Below are 18561 nucleotides of genomic sequence, written 5' to 3'. Positions count from 1 at the left end.
ATGTGGCGACGTTTAGTAAATTCTCAGAGGCTTGCAGACTGAACGCTGAAAGGCATAACAGTCTATAATGATAATGTATGCATGTATGTACTTCATGGTTGAAAATATATTTCAAGTAATACAGTAAAGAAGAGAACAATCTTGTATTTCTTTCTTATCTTATGATTACCTGAAAACAGGACTTTACGACAACTAGCGATGAGACAGGAGGGCATTGGATCAAAGAAATTCAAGAGGATCTCGAAACAGTTGGACTCGAAATTACAGAAAGAGAGAACAATAAAATTACCACCCTTTTAAGAATTACAAATTTTGCACAGAAAGCTGAAGAGATTTCAGACGAATGAAGAACACTGTGATCAGAAGGAACGAAAAAGTACCGGGCAGATAAGAAGAATCAAATAGTTTAACCTTCAAAGAAAAAGTGTACATGGAAGATTCAGTGGTCCAAATGTGGTCAATGAAGTTAATAATAATAATAATAATAATAATAATAATAATAATAATAATAATTGTACCGGGAGGTATACCTCAACGCTGCGCATTCAAAATCAGCGCCTTAAGAACTCCCCTATCCATCAAAAAGTGAAACAATTAACACAAGAAGTTGGAACTTTAATCAGAAGATGACACCACTGAAAAATTAAGGAATTTTGTTATTGTGAAGTTTCCTAAACTGACTGATTTTCTCCTAGTTTAGGTTGCTATACATCAAGAAGTTTGGACATTTTTCGACAGATAACTCTGCGAAAAAACTCGTTCACTCTGGTGCAAGGTGAAAGAACTTATAACCTAAACAAGTTTTGTATTCCTAGGTTTTCCATAAATGATCTATGTTCATTTATTTTTGGATTGGCAACACTTCCTTTTCCTTCCACCAGTTTTGAACCTAGCCAATCACTATATTTTGTAATTAATTTTCAACCAATCACGCATTTCTTGTTCACATTGAATCGGCCAATAAAAATTAAGAGGATGTGTCCTGATTAGTCTTGAATGATCTCGAACCTTCCGTGACGGTTTATAAACTGCGGCTTTTCACATTTCCACGCCAATTGATCATCGTCTTTCTCAGAGTGGTGTTTAAGCAGGAGACGGACGGCCTCTTTCGTTGGCAGCTGGAACATTTACATGGTAATGGCCACATAATTCCATCTTTCTTGCTGTATCTGCAAATTACTCATAGGGAAAGGTCCGAATCTTTAACTATGTAACAGAAGACCCAGTTGGTTGGGTAATAAATACCCCTTTAAAAGTAAGTTCTATGGTAAATTGTGCCTAGAGAGGCCAGAGAGTGTAAGAGTTGAGTGTAATGTTGCCTTGAGTGGGCAGTAAGAAACTGAGAGCCTGTTTGCTCTTCTTCAAAGTTTTGTAAGATTAACGAGTGCCTCTGGAAGGCTAGATATTGCATTTTGGGAGCAAGTGCTCTTGAATTAGGGGATTTCTGCCCCTGACTAAATAATTAATTGTTTTTAATTAAGATTTTATAAACTGGATCTGGTATCTCGGGAATTGTAAAACTAGGGGCTTGAAGCCCATTATCTGTAAAATTCTCTATCTTGGATCTTTCTAGTATTGTTTCAAGATTGGTTTTGTAGCTGATGTTCATTGTTATGTAAAACTTAAGTTTGAAGTTCTGAAAGAAATATAACCTTCAGTTCAAGTTTTATAAATTAATTTTGGTATTGTCGATAGACCCATTCACTCCAGCACCTTCTTTAAATTCTTTCTGCTCCACGGGTCACCCCGTAATAATAATAATAATAATAATAATAATAATAATAATAATAATAATAATAACCATAATAAAAACCTTGTTAATTCAATGTCGCTGGGACACAAAAATCTGACTTCGAATTACGTAACTTCGAATTAACCGCCAACTCGTAGATAAGAAATGCCAACTCTTGCGCCATCATAAGGTAATCCAAGACCCATTACTGCATGCAATTAACCTTGATTCGCAATTTAAAACTTTCAAATGCCATGAAAAGAAAAAAAAAAGAAAAAAGAGGGGGAAAAAAACCCTATTTTCTAAATGTATCTAATAAGGTGTATTCACAGTATTCAAGTAAATGCACTTGAATAACTCACTGATTACATCACCTCACACAATGAGAAAAGAAAAGGAAAAAACATGATTCAAAGACGAGGAGAAATCCTGACCCGCTTCCATATGCAAGTGCTTTAATCAGTGGAATACTGTACTGTCTGCATTCTAGATGCCTTGTACTTGGACGGAAAGTACCCGATACCCTTAAAATGCCGTGGCTTATCGACCTTTCCTATGATGAGTGCATTACAACACAGTGCAGTGCTTCTATCCTTGTACGATTTCCTGCCATGGCACTTCTCTCACAATTCAGAAATGCCAACCCTTGGAGCGTCAGAAAGTATTCTAAGACCCATTAATGCATGCAATCACCGTGATTCCCAGTTTAAACCTTTCAAATGCCATGGAATACACTATTTCTGAAATGCATCCAACAAGGTGCATTTACATTATTCAAATAATGCACTTGGTTAGAACAATGGCGAACATAACCTCACGCAACGAAAGAAAGAAAACACGATTCAAAGACCACGACAAATTATGCTGGCTCCCCTGTACATGTGGTTTATCTTTTGGATTACTGTACTGTTTGCATGTTTAGATGTCTTGTACTTGCACAGGAAGTGCCCGACGCCTTAAAACATTGTAGCTTATCAGTCGCGTCGCCGACATGGCACCGCCCGCAATCAGTACTCAATGGTTCGATCTCAACTCGAACCGCGACCTCATCATACCGGAGTGAGGTAGAATTAAGAGTCATAGAATCAACGACAAGGATTAAGATCCCGAAAGTGTCAAGGTAAAATAATTATATATATATATAAATATAAGAAAATTATATTGAAGCATTCATTGGGAATTATTAAGAAGATGCAGTTCAGATCGGTAGGAACCTTACAGGCATGTTGAAATGGTTGACATTACACAGGATGTTGTGGCTTCGTTATCGCGATGTTTACATGGTCATGGGGCAGATATGCAATGCTCAGAAATGTATGTAGGCCAAGGGAAATTTCCGATGTTCGTCCTTCTAGAACAATTGAGATGATTTACAACTTCCTCAGGGAAGGGACAACACTTCCAAAACTGATGCCTGCCTGGCCATCAGATGATACACATGTTGGTTCCCATAGGGAACATGAAATATTTGTCCTGAATGAGTAAATTTATAATACCAATATAATGGTCCGTTATTGGACAAAGTCTCTCACAGTGCATTGGCACTGCTGGTGGCTTCAAGTAGCCTATGCAGTGGCCTCCACTGCATGCACTAGCCTTGTGACTTGGTGGGTGTGCTAAGAACCAACTGATGAGCGCAACTTAGCACATAGGGGCGAAACGCAGGCAACTAAGATTGAGTTAGCTGGAAAATTTATTATGTCCAATAAAGGACCATATCTGGTATTATCTGTGATGGGTTAATAGGCAGAGACCTATTGCGAGATAGCATTATAAATTTCAAGGAAGGGTATGTCGAATTATTCAAACAAAAATACCCTATGGGGCTGAGCGTACATGAAACTTGTCAAGTTCGTGTGGTGAACGAAAGCTCACAAGACGAAGCCGAAGGCACTGTAGAAATTAGAATAAGAGAATCCGAAAGTCTACTACAATTTTTACTGGATACGGGTAGTCCAATTTCTCTTTTAAAAGATCAGTTAGTGCCTCCCAAGGCTGAAGTGCGAAAGGTAGGCACAAGGGTAAAAGACATAAGTGCCCAGGAAATCCGAACCAAGGGCACAATTAGACTTACAATAGGGGAAGCTCAGGGCGAATTTCACATGGCGGATGAAGGAGTACCACTCCAGTATGATGGAGTAATAGGGCAAAATGTACTCCATAACAGTATATTAGATTATAAGAGGGGCTATGCTGAAATAAATGGAGAGCAATATTGTATAACAAAGAGGACCACTCAGGGTCATGTTATCAGCCTCCAACCAAGGACAGAAACAATTGTATCTGTAAATACGGGTAAGGCGCTGGCAGAAGGAGCGATAGGTAAGAAAGAAATCCTGCCAGGGGTGTACCTTGCTAGTTGTGTGACGAGAGCACCCAATCGCCGAACGTTAGTGAGTATATTGAATACACAAGACACAGATGTGACATTTGATAGCCCACTCATAAATATCCACAAAGTACAGTGGAATGACGCTCCTAGTCAAGCAGAAGTACGCACAGTATATCAAGTATCACAGGCACCACAATCTGAAAATAAGTCTCGTGAGCAGAGACTCCGGTCTATGAAGCCAAGAATAACGGCCGAGAGGATTCGTCGTGCTGACCACACGACACCTTGTAATCTGCAGGCCTTCGGGCTGAGCAGCGGTCGCTTGGTAGGCCAAGGCCCTTCAAGGGCTGTAGTGCCATGTGGTTTGGTTTGGTTTGGTTTAGAGCAGAGACTAACGGAGCAATTACGAGTAGACCACTTAACTCCTAGAGATAGAGAAAAACTGTATGCAATATGTGCAAAATATAATGACGTATTTCATCTCAAAGGAGATAAGTTAACGTACACGACTGTCCTACAGCATAGGATAGATATAAAAGAGAACAAACCCCCTATTAATGTGAGGCCTTACAGGATACCAGAAGCATTAAAAGACGAAGTGAAAAAACAGATAGATAAGATGCTAGAGGATGAAATGATCACCTCTAGCACCAGCGCTTGGAATGCACCCCTTCTTATTTTACCAAAGAAAATGGATGCCTCTGGAAAGCAGAGTACCGCATTTGCTTAGATTACAGGGGTCTCAGTAATATAATGATAGGGTCAGCCTACCCAATACCATTAATAACCGAGTTATTAGACGCACTAGGGAAAGCGCGTTATTTTTCCACCATGGACGTAACGTCAGGATATCACCAAGTTTTAGTACGACCAGAAGACCGAAGAAAAGACGGCATTTCCTGCACCAGGGTGACACTATCAGTACGTCATAATGCCGATGGTGCTGAAAAACGTGCCTAGCACCTTCGTGAGATTGATGAATACGGCCATGGCAGGTTTACCTGGATGATTTGCTTGTATACTCTAGTTCGGTGGAAGAACACCATCAAAAACTCAGAGAGGTCTTCCAAAAACTCAGGGAACACAACCTGAAGCTACAACCAGACAAGTGCGAATTCTTACGCACAGAAGTAGTTTTCTTAGGGCATGTAGTAACGAAAGATGGCGCGAAGCCAGATGAGCGAAAAGTGGAATCGGTAAGGAATTTTCCTAGGCCCACCACTACTAAACAGCTCAAGGGATTCTTGGGATTAAGCGACTATTACCGCAGATTCATACCAGAATATAGTAAGATTGCGAAGCCGTTGTACGAGCTCTTGAAAAGTAATGTCCCTTATGTGTGGACTAACAAACAAGAGACGGCCTTCTGTACGTTGAAACAGAAACTAACAGAACAACCACTACTACAATACCCAGATTTTACGAAGCCGATCATCCTAACTATGGATGCAAGCGGGGAAGCATTAGGCACTCACTGTACTCTCACAAGGAGAGCTGGGAAAAGACTTGCCAGTAGCGTACGTAAGTCAAACCTTGAATAAGGCAGAGAGAAATATTTCAAGATCCACAAGAACGGACTGAAGTTATACATCAGTTAGGCCACGGTAGACCGTACCCCCTTCTACCCCAATGGCCTTTTGGTACTAGCGATCGGTCGTTGGTGGAGTTACCTGAAATACTCGGCCAAATCACGTACAAAATTTCCAGGGGAGTGTAGAAATTCAACCTACAACAAAAAGGGCCTACATTAGCGGTATGCAGGGCGCAGCATATGGTCAGTGCCTTTCAATAGAAAATCATGGGAATGCGAGGACATGACTCTCCCAACTTAGGGTAACTATCGTCGCGGCCAGCAAATTAGGCGGGTGAGGAAAACTGCGCTGTTGTCAGATAAGGGAACGGCAAAGCGACAGATGATCGAGAGTCGCTTATCGAGAGCACGGATTGGCAACGGTGATCGTGCAGTGTTGTCTAGTTGAAGCCCATCCACTCCAGGCCACCTAACCCATGTCATTCCCTGTCATGCAGCTGTTGAGCTCGCACCAAAATAGCGGTTAAAATGGATAGTGAATGTGAATTGATTTGGGCTCAAGTCAAGAGAGAAGTGGCAGAGAGGACCAAGACATTCAAAATAAAGGACGTAGAAAAACTCACGTCAGAAGCCATCGACCGTGTGACTGCTGCAAATTGGGAAAAGTGCTTCAATCGTGTGGAAAATCTTCAATCAGAGGATTGGGCCAAGGAAATAGTAAGGGACGAAAGAATGGAGCCATTCATCATCAGTGTAAATGATGATTCGACAGATAGTGAGATGTGTGATGACAGTGACTAAGAAATCTTAGACTGCCTTGAGGCTAGAACCCGATTCTTAATTCATTGTAAATTAATGGTAACCTTTTCTTTAAAGTAGTTCCTTTTCCATATTACTCAGTACAATATACAGTATTCAAATATGTAATAAAACCGATACGGATTAATATGTAATCCGAAAGTATTTACGGCGTCCTGCAGCCTGTGCCGGCGCGCGCGACCTGAACTGCCTCAGCCAGCGACATTTACATGATCACTTTCCGGGCCATTTTTCAGGAAAATTACAAGACTCACGGAAATATGTTTCAGATAAAAAATATAAGTCGGGCAATTTTTTACATTTTCCCGCAGACAAAATTTTATTGGCTTACTGAAATTTTCAATACAGGATTCTACGGATAAAAATTCACTCGTTGAAGATTTTATTTTTAATAATTATTTGAAGTGGTTTATATGGAAAATAGTTATACCACTGAAATCAGCAATCTTTTCTGAAGCTTGTAGTATAATTTGTTTTGAAACATTGTATGAAGTAACATCAGGAGCTTGAGAGATAACAACTTGCCTTGCGCTCCAAAATGATGTGTTCAGTTAGACATTTCTTTGCCAGTTGCTACATAACCTTGGCAACAGCGTAATTTCTCTGACCCAACTAATTTGGTGGCCGCGACAATACACCCTAAGCATATAATGAGAAGCCCCGTTTCATGAGCGGACAATTAAATCTCACATCCACTAAACATATTACCATTTACCACCAAAAGAACCCACCACTTATTAGAAAACACATCAATCAACACCCTGTACAAGAACACGTAACAATCCGTAACACATACCATGTAACGACTCGTAACAGATAAGTCTGACGAAAACATAACATCCCGAATGAATGAGTGAGTGACCTTTACAGATAAGAATGAATGAAAGATAAGTTAAACAACCGCTGTGTTAGCAAATAAGTGATATTGAGATCAGATGGAGCACGGCCGACCCAGTACATTCCCACATGGAGAAAACAAGGCGAAGTATACCCTGCATGGACAAAGCTCCAAGGAAAGAAAACCCCGTCATGATAATGCTCATCTGAGCGTAAACACCACACAACATGTTAGTACTACTCTTGAAATTGAAATTTATGTTCTCTTGCAAACAACGCAGGCAATCCCCAGGTCAAAGTCACCACCTTATAGGGCTAGCCACCCTAAGTACACGAGACTATCTAACACTTAAAAGCAGTATCCTAAGTCCTATATCGGACACTGTTGCGATGAGATGTGAAATCTCAATCTCATAGTAGAACATGTCGTTGACACAACTATATAACGCGACAGACAGGGAGACATAATAAATTATCGTGTGCTTTTGACAATTACATATTACATGTTATAATTCTCATGTTTTGGTCCGTATTGAAATGTACAATGAAGTCAAATAAATATTTAAATTTATTTATTCCACGTAATCAATACATAAATAGAGATTTTAATTAAGAAATTAAATCTTGAATAAAATTATAGGGACATGTTTCGCCCTATAATTAAGGGCATCTTCAGCCTTAATGTCAATCTGAAAGGTAATTAATCAGGTACCTGATTGTATTAAAATTACATATGAATGTGAGGATGATGTTGGAAATGTGCTTCAAATGGTGAGCAAATGGTTAACAATAGTTATGATATTCTTAAAATGAAGCCTTAATCAAGTCTTAAAAAACAAATAGTCGTAAATTTATACACTTTCTTGAAAGTCCTTGTTTAAAAATTGGTAAAAAATTGTATATTGGCAATTTTATAAGAACGTAAATTGTTACGTTAAACCTTGTAAAGTGGAGTCCTGTGGAGGTTGAGGGCGTTAGAATAAGCATAAAAGAAAAAAATGTAGTTGATAATTCTAAATGGAGTATTAAAACATATTAAAGTTAGTAAAGACACATTACCGTTGCTCACTTCAAGTGAAGTTTATAATAAAATTGTTACGCTGGAACAAGTAAAGCGGGGCTTTGTGATGGTTGAGGGTGTTAGATAAAATTATCGGGTTTTGAACAGTTCAAGCGTCAGGACAATGATGAAGAATGTAGTTAATAACTCTGAGTGGAGTTTAAACACAATTTTTAAAAAATAGTAGAGAGGAATTTCTGCTGCTTAGAACAAGTGGGGTTTATAATAATATAAAAATGGTCAGACTGTTGTAACTCTCGTGCGAAGAGATAAAATTGTAGTCTTCTAAAAGCACGAGTGAAGAAGAGTGCTTGATGGTAAGCAGCTGTGTTAAATATTAGCTGGAAGGAGCGATTGAAGTCTCTTATATATAGTCGAAAGGGAAATTAGGTTTGAAGTCTCTTTATTAATGTTGAAATTGGTTAACGTAAAGATGAGTTGGAGAGAAAACAGTATGAATGGTATACCATAAAAAAACACATACCTCCTTCTCCTCTTCCCGGTAAGGGTTAGGAACAGTGGTAACTAATGGTGTCCACCGCAAACATTCTGGATCCAAGGTGATGCGAGTCTTGCTACGTGCAACTCGTTGAGCATGCTCCTCGACACGATTCCAATCGATGCACAACACCAAACGAGAAGAATCGTGACGATGAGCACGGCGCACCATGCCAAGGAGCTGTAATGTGGTGGCTACATCGTGAGAATACATTCCGGTCTCACGACTCATAGCTTCTATCGACAATTCAGAAGGATCTTCGCTAGTCCGATGGGCATGCAAATATTCCAGCACAACAGACTTCCAGTAAGCGTGATATGAAACACGACCAAGGTCCGACAGAGGCTTCTCCGGAGTCCCTGGCTGACCTTCTTTCTTAGATAGCAGGTAACCTGGAGAAAGAAAGAAAGAAAGAAAGAAAGAAAGGCCAGTTTGAATACCGGTATAAATATTGATGTTTTTACAATCAAAAGGTGAAGTTGGGCAATAAAACTAAAAGTCATAACAAAATATTCCCCCAAAACACAGAGTGAATAGAGGTATTTTACACATGAGCAATTACTGAGATCTTTGCATGGCAGAGAAATAAGTAGACCGAAAGAAAATGATGATGACAATAAAGGTTATATTGCATTTAAGCAGAGGTGTAGAAAGTACTTTATGTGTTAATAAAACATAGAAAATAACAAAAAGGTTTTAAATATTTTGAGTCTATGGAGAAAATAAAATAATTATGCAAACCAATAAGATACATAAATCAAAAAATAATACAAGCACCCATCAAGCATAAAATGTTAAGTCCACTGGACATTCTCATATAAAAGTTAAGACCAAATTCAAGTTATAACACTCATATACTGAGAATGAAGGGTCATCTATACTGAGTTCACTTCTATGAACTGAAATGATAAAATACATAATGAATAACCTTAAGCACATTTGAAATGGCGAGCACCAGGCATCAGTATACTGTATTTATCATATACCTGAATGCCTTTCCAGCAGTCCTCTGGTGTAGCCAATATCTTAGTCACTTGGGGATGCAGATGCTGCATATGAGAATAATCTCAAACACACAAGGCATTCCAGGTAGTAAGGGTGAACTCAACATCAGGTCAATTTTGCTTTTAATAGAAAACTAATCTACGGCAGCCAGGTACGATTCTTGGCATTCTCTCATCATTTCTATATAAAAGGTTTCAAACGAAGTAAACAATGATTTGAATTGTTCAGAGTATGAGCAATCGCCATAGCAATCCCCATACCTCTTTGTTTGGGGTTTGTATGCAGGCCTAATTCTAGTTAAAGGGTTGGCTCACCGGGCGAGTTGGCTGTGCGGTTAGGGGCGCGCGGCTGTGAGCTTGCATCCGGGAGATAGTGGGTTCGAACCCCACTGTCGGCAGCCCTGAAGATGGTTCTCTGTGGTTTCCCATTTTCACACCAGGCTAATTCTCGGGCTGTACCTTAATTAAGCCACTTCCTTCCCACTCCTGTGCCTTTCCTATCTCATAGTCAACATAAGACCTATCTTTGCCAGTGCGACGTAAAGCAAATTGAAAATTTTTTTTTTTTGGTGTGTCTCAGCTTCCTTTATTTATTTATTTATTTGATACACCCGATGATGGAGAGCCATTTTACACTAATAACATAACAAATTTAAATAAGTATAATACGATAACAATCAGTATGAACAAGAATATTAAGTATCCACAGTAAATTAAAAACAATAACAATGTAACAAGAATGGCAACGATAATTGGCAAGGGTGGATTACAGAGTTAGCAAGAAGAAAGGTCATGGGTTGGAAGGACAGAAGAAACTGGAAACCTAGAGAGGACTTCAAAGGAATCTTTCAATTTTGTGTTTGAAGGATGCAAAGGGTGTGAATATGTCGATATCAGGTAGTGAGTTACCAAGAGTAGGAAGACAGTGGAAGATGTCGTATTGTTAGGCGCGGATGCGTCACACGATCAGTATCCCAGTTGCGTGTTGGGTGGGAGGGGAACGTGTATAGGGAAGTAAGTTGGAAGAGTATTGCATTTGGTACAGCCAAATAGGAACAAAGATCAGAGAATTGGAAACGGCTTCTCAGGTCAAGTATACCCAGGTAGTTCAAGATGTTGAGATTTAGGTGTATTCTTAAAAACAGGATTGTGAGTCTTAAAAATGAAAGTGAAAAAGTTAAAAATACTATTTAGTTGAGATATGTGTGTGATAGCAGATGAAGACCAAATATGGGAACAAAAGTAAATAATGGAAAGAACAAAGGAGACGAAGAATAATTTTAAAGCATTGATGTTGATACCTAATCTATCCTAGATTAAAACCTTGAATAATAATAATAATAATAATAATAATAATAATAATAATAATAATAATAATAATAATAATAATGATGAGAAGAGGAAGAAGACAGCAAATCAATCAGACAGACAAACTGTTGTTCAGTTCACTCAACACAGATCTCTTTTAAACTGCATCCCCTCGGCACAAGGCTTGATAAAGCAGCTGAATGCTTCATAGTTTCCTATTTGTTCAGTATACTTAACTACCACATCATACCATATCCGTTGAAGTAAAATTCATGTTCTTACTGGAGCGCAGTGGATGTGTCACTGAGGTGTTCTGGAAAGCACTGTGAGAATACTGGTTTGACAAAGAGAAATAAAGGAGTGGTACGGGTCATGGCGAGTAATGACTAGACCTAGGAATTTTAGCTGTTGCACCGCAATAATGTTTTGCTATTAAAATATTTAGAATGACTCATCTTGCAAGGAAAACATGACATAAATAATCTTAACTGTCTTTCGGTTGCACCTCTTTGCATCTTAACTCAATGTCAACACCTTTTAGTACTACCCACACTAGGCGAGTTGGCCATGCGGTTAAGAGCGCACGGCTGTGAGCTTGCATCCAGGAGATAGTGGGTTCGAACCCCACTGTTGGCAGACCTGAAGATGGTTTCCGTGGTTTCCCATTTTCACACCAAGCTAATGCTGGGGCTGTACCTTAACTAAGGCCATGGCCGCTTCCTTCCCAATCCTAGGCCTTTCCTATCCCTTCGTCGCCATAAGATCTATCTGTGTCAGTGCGACGTAAAGAAAAATTCCAATTTTTTAAAAAAGTACTCCCCACCCCAACCTCTCATGTTTTTGCTGCTTTTCTGCACTTTATTCTCATAAAAATTCAACAAAAGAAATCAAACATCTGTGGCTTGATCTACTTTTCTCCTGTTTAAATTTTTTAAAATAAATGGACAAATCTCCTACCCCCTGCATGTTTTACTAGAAGATATGGTGTTCAGGGTGGTATTATATTACTTCTGCTTCAGAGCAGTCATGTTAGGCAAAAGCTTTCAGAATAGTTTGTGTGTCACTGAGCTCCCATTACACAAAAGATCACAAATCATCTTGCAGTTCATCGTGCTAGTTAGGTGAAAGCTTCTGAACACGAAGAAAAGGAGGAAGGTGATGTCAAAGTAGCCATTTAACAATCCTGCCAACCAGTATAGCCAACTGCTGGAGAGGGAAAAAAATGAAGTATTTTTTTTTAGGCTAGAATACACTTAGGCTAGTGTGTGTGTTCATCATTCTCCTTTGTTGCCAATATTTAGCATTTCAAAAAAGAAAATGAATGCTGAGAAAATGTGTGATGTAAAACAGTTTAAATCAGATGATATTCAAAGTGATGGATTTGTTCTGAGGTGCAATGTTTGCAATATTGATGTTATCGCGTCAAGCGGAATATAAGATGAAGAATAAGGAACTATAGCCTATGTGAAATAACCTGGGAGATAAGGTAAATACGAAAAACATGTGGTAAATGCGGTGGTACTGTCTATCTTTTGGTAAGGCGTTAAAAATACTTTACATGCGTTATGTAATGTTATTTCCGCGTAAAAGTTATGTACGTCACCTAAATCTGTTTATCGTCAATTTTGACTTTAAAAAGCTGTTCAGTTTCAATTTATAATTGATACTCGTGCATTAACGTGCCTTTTGAGAAAGGCGATTTGTTAACATCGGAACTGCCATTGCAGCATTCAGTAGTAGCTCATTTAGCTAACATACAGTACAACCCTGTGCTTTCTGTTTACTGCTTGCTGTGTTTCTGGTGTTATTGGCACACTAGTGACTTTACATGTTATAACAAGTTTCTTTCGTGCTAATATTTAGTAATATATTATTATTTATTACGTTCGTAGTCAGTCTTTGTCTTGGTGTTTAGGATTCAGTTGACCGTTTTGATTTATGTTTACCTTAGATAAAGTTCTGTGTGGAGTGAAAATGGGTGAGCTTGACCCTTCTCACATAAAGCACAAAAAGGGAAAAGCAATGAGAAGTAGAGAAAAACAGTGTGCTCTCAAAATTTTTAAAAAGTTTAGTGACGCAAATCCTGATAATACTCTTGAAAATGTGACGAGGTTAGCAGCTAGTACTACTGGCATTTCTAGGACTAGTATTTATCATGCTAGAAAGGAACTTAAAACTGTAGGAACAGTCGTTTCACCAGGAAAAAAGTCTGAAAAAGCTAAGTTAGTGGACAAGTATAACTGTTTCACTTAAGGATGCAACTCGGCGAAAAGTTCACAAGATTTTCTTTAGAAGTGAAATCCAACAATCGAAAAGATCTTAAGAGTCTGTGAAGATTGACGAAACCTTGCCTTTGTTTTCACGTGCAATGCTTCATAGGCCTTTTAAAACTTTTAATTTCAAGTTTATGCCGCGTAGTCCCCAACAAATGCTTATTGAAATGGAGGAAATAGTTTTGTGGTGAAAACATTATTTGCGTCAGATAAGAAAGTTTCAGGAGGAGGGAAGACCAATTTATTACTTGGATGAAACTGTTGTAACCAAGGTTGAGATTTACAAAACACAACTTTATTATTCGCTTCAAATGCAAAATACACTATTTACACAAATAAAACTGAAATTTAACTTGAAGGAAAATGAATTAGGAATCTTGAGAAAGAGTCTAGCTGTTGTACACTATATACAAGTTTGCAGTATTTACATCCACTTCTATCTTAAAAAGATAGTCCTTGATATATGAAAAGTCGATAGTCGAAAACTATCCGAAGTACTGACATAAATGTTTTGGAAAGTCCTTCCTTGCTGAGTTCATAAAAGCAAGTTCAATGTTGGAAGAATTCTTACTTGGCGAAACCAAGGGAGCTTGCATTAATTAGGGAAATATGACGGTATGTAATAGTATGACTGGATATGGGCAGCGGAATAGGCCAGAGGAGTGGTGACCAGAGGTGAGACCTCGTACTGCCAGAAATTCAGTCCACCTGGCCGAAGCACATTTTCAAGAGGAGTAGCCTCCGTGCTCGACGTAGGGTGTATTCTGGAGCTGGACACCGGGGCAAGTGGGCATCAGGACAGGCTGGGAGTTCCTCTTTATAGTACACACACGATGGTTCAGGCACGCGCACTGAGGGCTGCGCGTCGAGGCTAGAAGAATGACACTTGGCGCGCGTGTAGCTGGCTGGCGGAGCGAGAAGGGAGCGCCGGACATACAACAGAAACATGGATGAATTCAGAACATACCTGTGCAAAAGTATGGAGTGATAAAACTATCAAATCCAGTAAGGACGCATTTTTGAAGGGATTATCAAGCAGCTTAAAGAATCCTTCGGGGAAGGAGAAATGCTTGATAATTAAGCATAGTAGCAACGAGAAAGGTTTCGTGGAAGGAAGGTTACTGTGTTTTGAATCTAACTCTACGAAAGACTATCGTGAGGAAATGAATGGAGATGTATTCGAAGGCTCGTCTTGAAGCCAATGCGGTAATTGTAATAGACAATGCGTCTTACCATTCGGTTAGAATTGAGAAACTGCCCAAGCAATCATGGAGAAAGGGATATATAATTAAGTTTCTGGATGGGAAGGGAATCCCTATTATAAGTAACAACTCCCTTACGAACCGAACAGTGTAAAGTGGGAACTTCTTAATGTCATCCCACAGCATATTAAGGACTTGTATGGCACGTATCGAGTAGATGATATCGCATTGCAATCGGAATGGCCAGTACCTCCACAGCATTGTTCTTTAAATCCAAACGAAAGCGTGTAGAGTCAAGTTAAGGGGTATGTGGCTACGAACAACAAAACTTTGACCTGCTGTTGGAAGGGATTGAACTAGTGAACCCTCAACATTGGGAAATGTGTGTAAAACATGTCATTGAGACGGAAAAATGAATGTGGGATATAAACCTGTTAATAGACGATGCCATTGAACGGATAGAGATAAATGTGAACGACTCAGACAATGATGACTAGAGCCCGGATTTCCATGCACTATCAAATCTCAAAATAAGCATGCATTCATGCACAATCATATAGCAAATCATGCACAATAAAGTGAAAAATATGCACTATCAAAACATTGTACAAAAATTACCATAATTTCTCCAAATTGTCTTGATCTAAGCTCATCCATTTATCTGTCAGCACATTCTTTAACAGAGATTTCCACTTCCAGAGGTGCATATGGCCCTGAGGTTCACCCAGCCTACACCAAAAATGAATACCAGGTTAATTCCTGGGGGCAAAGGCGGCCGGGCGTAGAGCTAACCACTCTACCCTATCATGTGCTGTGGTTAACAATGGTGGAAGCCTTTACCTTCCACTTCTCAAGAGCCTTCATGGCCTGTACGGAGGTGACTTTGTCTTTGACATTCTTCAACAAAGAAAATGATCTTTCAACATCACTAGAAGTGACAGATGCTTACTTAAATGAAGATATTTGGAACAATGTGAGGTCAAATTGTACGTCTTTTGCATTTTCACCACAATACGTCTTTTATAAGCTTGACGAATTGAAAATCAGGATTAGAACAAATTAATTTGTTCAACCTATCTCTAGCTGCCGCAGCTACTTCTCCATGCGCTGATTGGAGATTGATTTTGAATGTTCTCAATAACTGGTAACGATTGTCTGCTGCGATAACAAAGACGTGCGACGAATAAGAGTTCCAGGTAGGAAATTCCAGGATAACAACGGAAGAGGATTCAATGCAAAACCAGAGTTTGTAAGCTGCTATCTCAGTAACACGGCATCAAAGAAGTGTGATATAAGTTTTGTTTTGTTCGTCTAACATAGACGAAAAAATGAGCCGTCTATGAGTAAAGCACAATTTACGATTCAATTTATAGCAATGTACAACTGTAAAATTGGGACACCTTATTCCTAAGAATTAGAGATCGACATGGGGCCTTCCGATTTACGTCATTGGTTTTTTTTTTCTCCCCCTAGTTGCTTTACGTCGCACCGACACAGATAGGTCTTATGGCAACGATGGGACAGGGAAGGGCTAGGAGTGGGAAGGAAGCGGCCGTGGCCTTAATTAAGGTACAGCCCCAATATTTGCCTGGTTTGAAAATGGGAAACCACGGAAAACCATTTTCAGTGCTGCCGACAGTGGGATTCGAACCTACTATCTCCCGAATACTGGACGTCATTGTTTACTCAAGCAACAAACAAGAAAGTGTTTGGTTAATTGGATTATAGGACCTCTACCGTATGTAGGCTACCGTCACATACGATTTCAGGAATACATTTCTCCGTCTCTCAGTAATAGACATACTGTAACAAGGAAAAATTGTCCCAACTTCTGCAAACTAACATTCAGAAAATGCACTATCATGTAAGTTAACAATATATATGCGCCAAAGTCAGAAGGAGAGTCATATTATGCAATATTAAAAGTCCAGATATTCGCTATTAAATCGAAATCTTCCAAATATGCATTATGCATGAATTTTCTCCTAAAAGGACTAAAACATGCAAACATGCACGGAAAAAGAACGGTTATTTGGAATTATTAAGCCATAAAATGAATATTTGCAAAGTTTGAGGAGTGTAACTAGCTTATTTAAAAACATGCATTTGCATGGAAACTGGGCTTTAATGATGATATGGAGGAGAGTGAGTAACGTATCTTTCTTCCGTAGGCGACGCTGGTGAGTACATTCATCTACAGAATTCATTCATTGCTTCTGGTGAATGTATAAACAATGTATTCTTCTTATAAAATGTTAGTTACCGACCCGTTAAGGCCCAACATTGCGTTAACGAAACATTTTATTTTTGTCTTATTCCCGACTTAAGGTTGCAGTGAATTTTAAGCATCGACACAGTTCCACCAAGGATTGATCCCCAATTCCTGTCAGAGAATAAAGAACGTTTTGCAACTGACATCTTGCAAAAAGATATGAAAGACTGGAATCAACTGAAATCCACCATATGCGAAACGACCAGTAACCTCGGACAACCTCGAAGGAAGAGACGACATAGATGGTGGAATACTGAAGGCGATCTTGCAGTTGATGAGCGCGCCGCAGCGTGGACGAAGTGGTACTCGACTAAACAAAAGGACGACTGGGAAAATTTCAGAATGATGCGGAAACTGTCGAGTAAGACCATCAGACGTGTGAAAAGGTCTTACGATCGGTCAAGACTGGAGAAGTTAGATGAAGAATTCAAAATGTACAACACCAGAAACTTTTATCGGGCCTTCAAAGAGGAACTCTCGGGTTATAAACCACAATGTCTTCACTGTAAGAATACAGACGGAGAGTTGGTCACCTGTAACTGCCGGAACGTGGAACTTTTGGCAAACTACTTTGAGCAGCTGCTCAATTGCGAAGAGCCCACGGAAAGATTACCTGGTGAAGATCCTCCAGAGATACACCTCCCATCTAACCCACCAACAATGCAGCAAGTTGCTAATGCCATCGGACATCTTAAGAACTGCAAGGCACCCGGGGAAGATGGCATCATTGCAGAAGCTCTAAAAGCAGGTGGAAATACAATCACAGAGGCCATACACCAGATCTTGATCGACTGCAGGGAGACTGGCAGAATCCCTGATGACTGGAAATCAGCTATCATACACAAAAAAGGTGACCGCAGTGATGTCAACAACTACTGAGGGATATCTTTGTTGTCAGAAGCATACAAAGTGCTGTCAAGGATTTTACTGGACAATGTAGAAAGCCAATGTGATCGAACGATTGGTGAATATCAAGGAGAATTTCGGCGGGGACGGTCCTGTACCGAGCAGATCTTCAACCTAAAAACCATCCTCCAACTAAAACAAGTAAGGAGTATGAACATCGCTGTGGTTTTCGTCGACTTTAAAAAAGCTTATGATTCCATCGACCGCCAGACACTCTTCTCCGTACTGCAAGAACAAGGTGTTGATTACAACACACGCACCCTCATCCAACAGACTCTTATGGATACAACATCTAAGGTGAAGTTCAGGGGAGGACTATCTCGGAGTTTCAAGATAAAAACTGGAGTACGACAGGGTGATAGCCTCTCACCCATTCTGTTTAATCTAGTACTTGATAAAGTCATCAAGAACTGGGAATGTACACTGAGGAATCTAGAAATCAAACCAGTTGCCATTGGAGCCGGGACCCGAAAGATTGAGATCAGGTGCCTAGCATTCGCAGATGAGATTGCAATCCTAACCAACAACTTTAAGGATGCTGTCATTGCTATCGAAACCGTGCACGAGATAGCAGTGAAGGCAGGATTACGCATATCGTACGACAAAACTAAGTACTTTGAGATTCGGCATCCCGGAAACCCCCCTTTGACGACCATACATGGAACGATTGGGAGAGTCAGTCGCTTCCGCCATCTTGGTGAATGGGTCCACCCCAATGGTAGAGACGGTAAATCCATCCTAGAAAGGTGTAACAAACTCAATGCAGCATACCAACTATCCCACAAC

General features: G+C 39.6%; 1 protein-coding gene across 3 annotated transcripts in view; it reads right to left on the bottom strand.

The window, feature by feature from the left end:
- enok (enoki mushroom) overlaps positions 1-18561 on the bottom strand; it is a 516902-nt gene that overhangs the window by 115257 nt on the left and 383084 nt on the right. For all 3 annotated transcript variants that reach the window (XM_067138427.2, XM_067138428.2, XM_067138429.2), the window contains exon 11: positions 8796-9202. In XM_067138427.2, the coding sequence (XP_066994528.2) occupies positions 8796-9202 (407 nt within the window). The remainder of the gene's footprint in view (positions 1-8795; positions 9203-18561) is intronic.

Source organism: Anabrus simplex, chromosome 1 (genome assembly GCF_040414725.1).
Source record: "Anabrus simplex isolate iqAnaSimp1 chromosome 1, ASM4041472v1, whole genome shotgun sequence".
Lineage (NCBI taxonomy): Eukaryota > Metazoa > Arthropoda > Insecta > Orthoptera > Tettigoniidae > Anabrus > Anabrus simplex.
The sequence above is the reverse complement of the archived record's forward strand: the minus strand, read 5'-3'. Positions and strand labels throughout refer to the sequence as shown.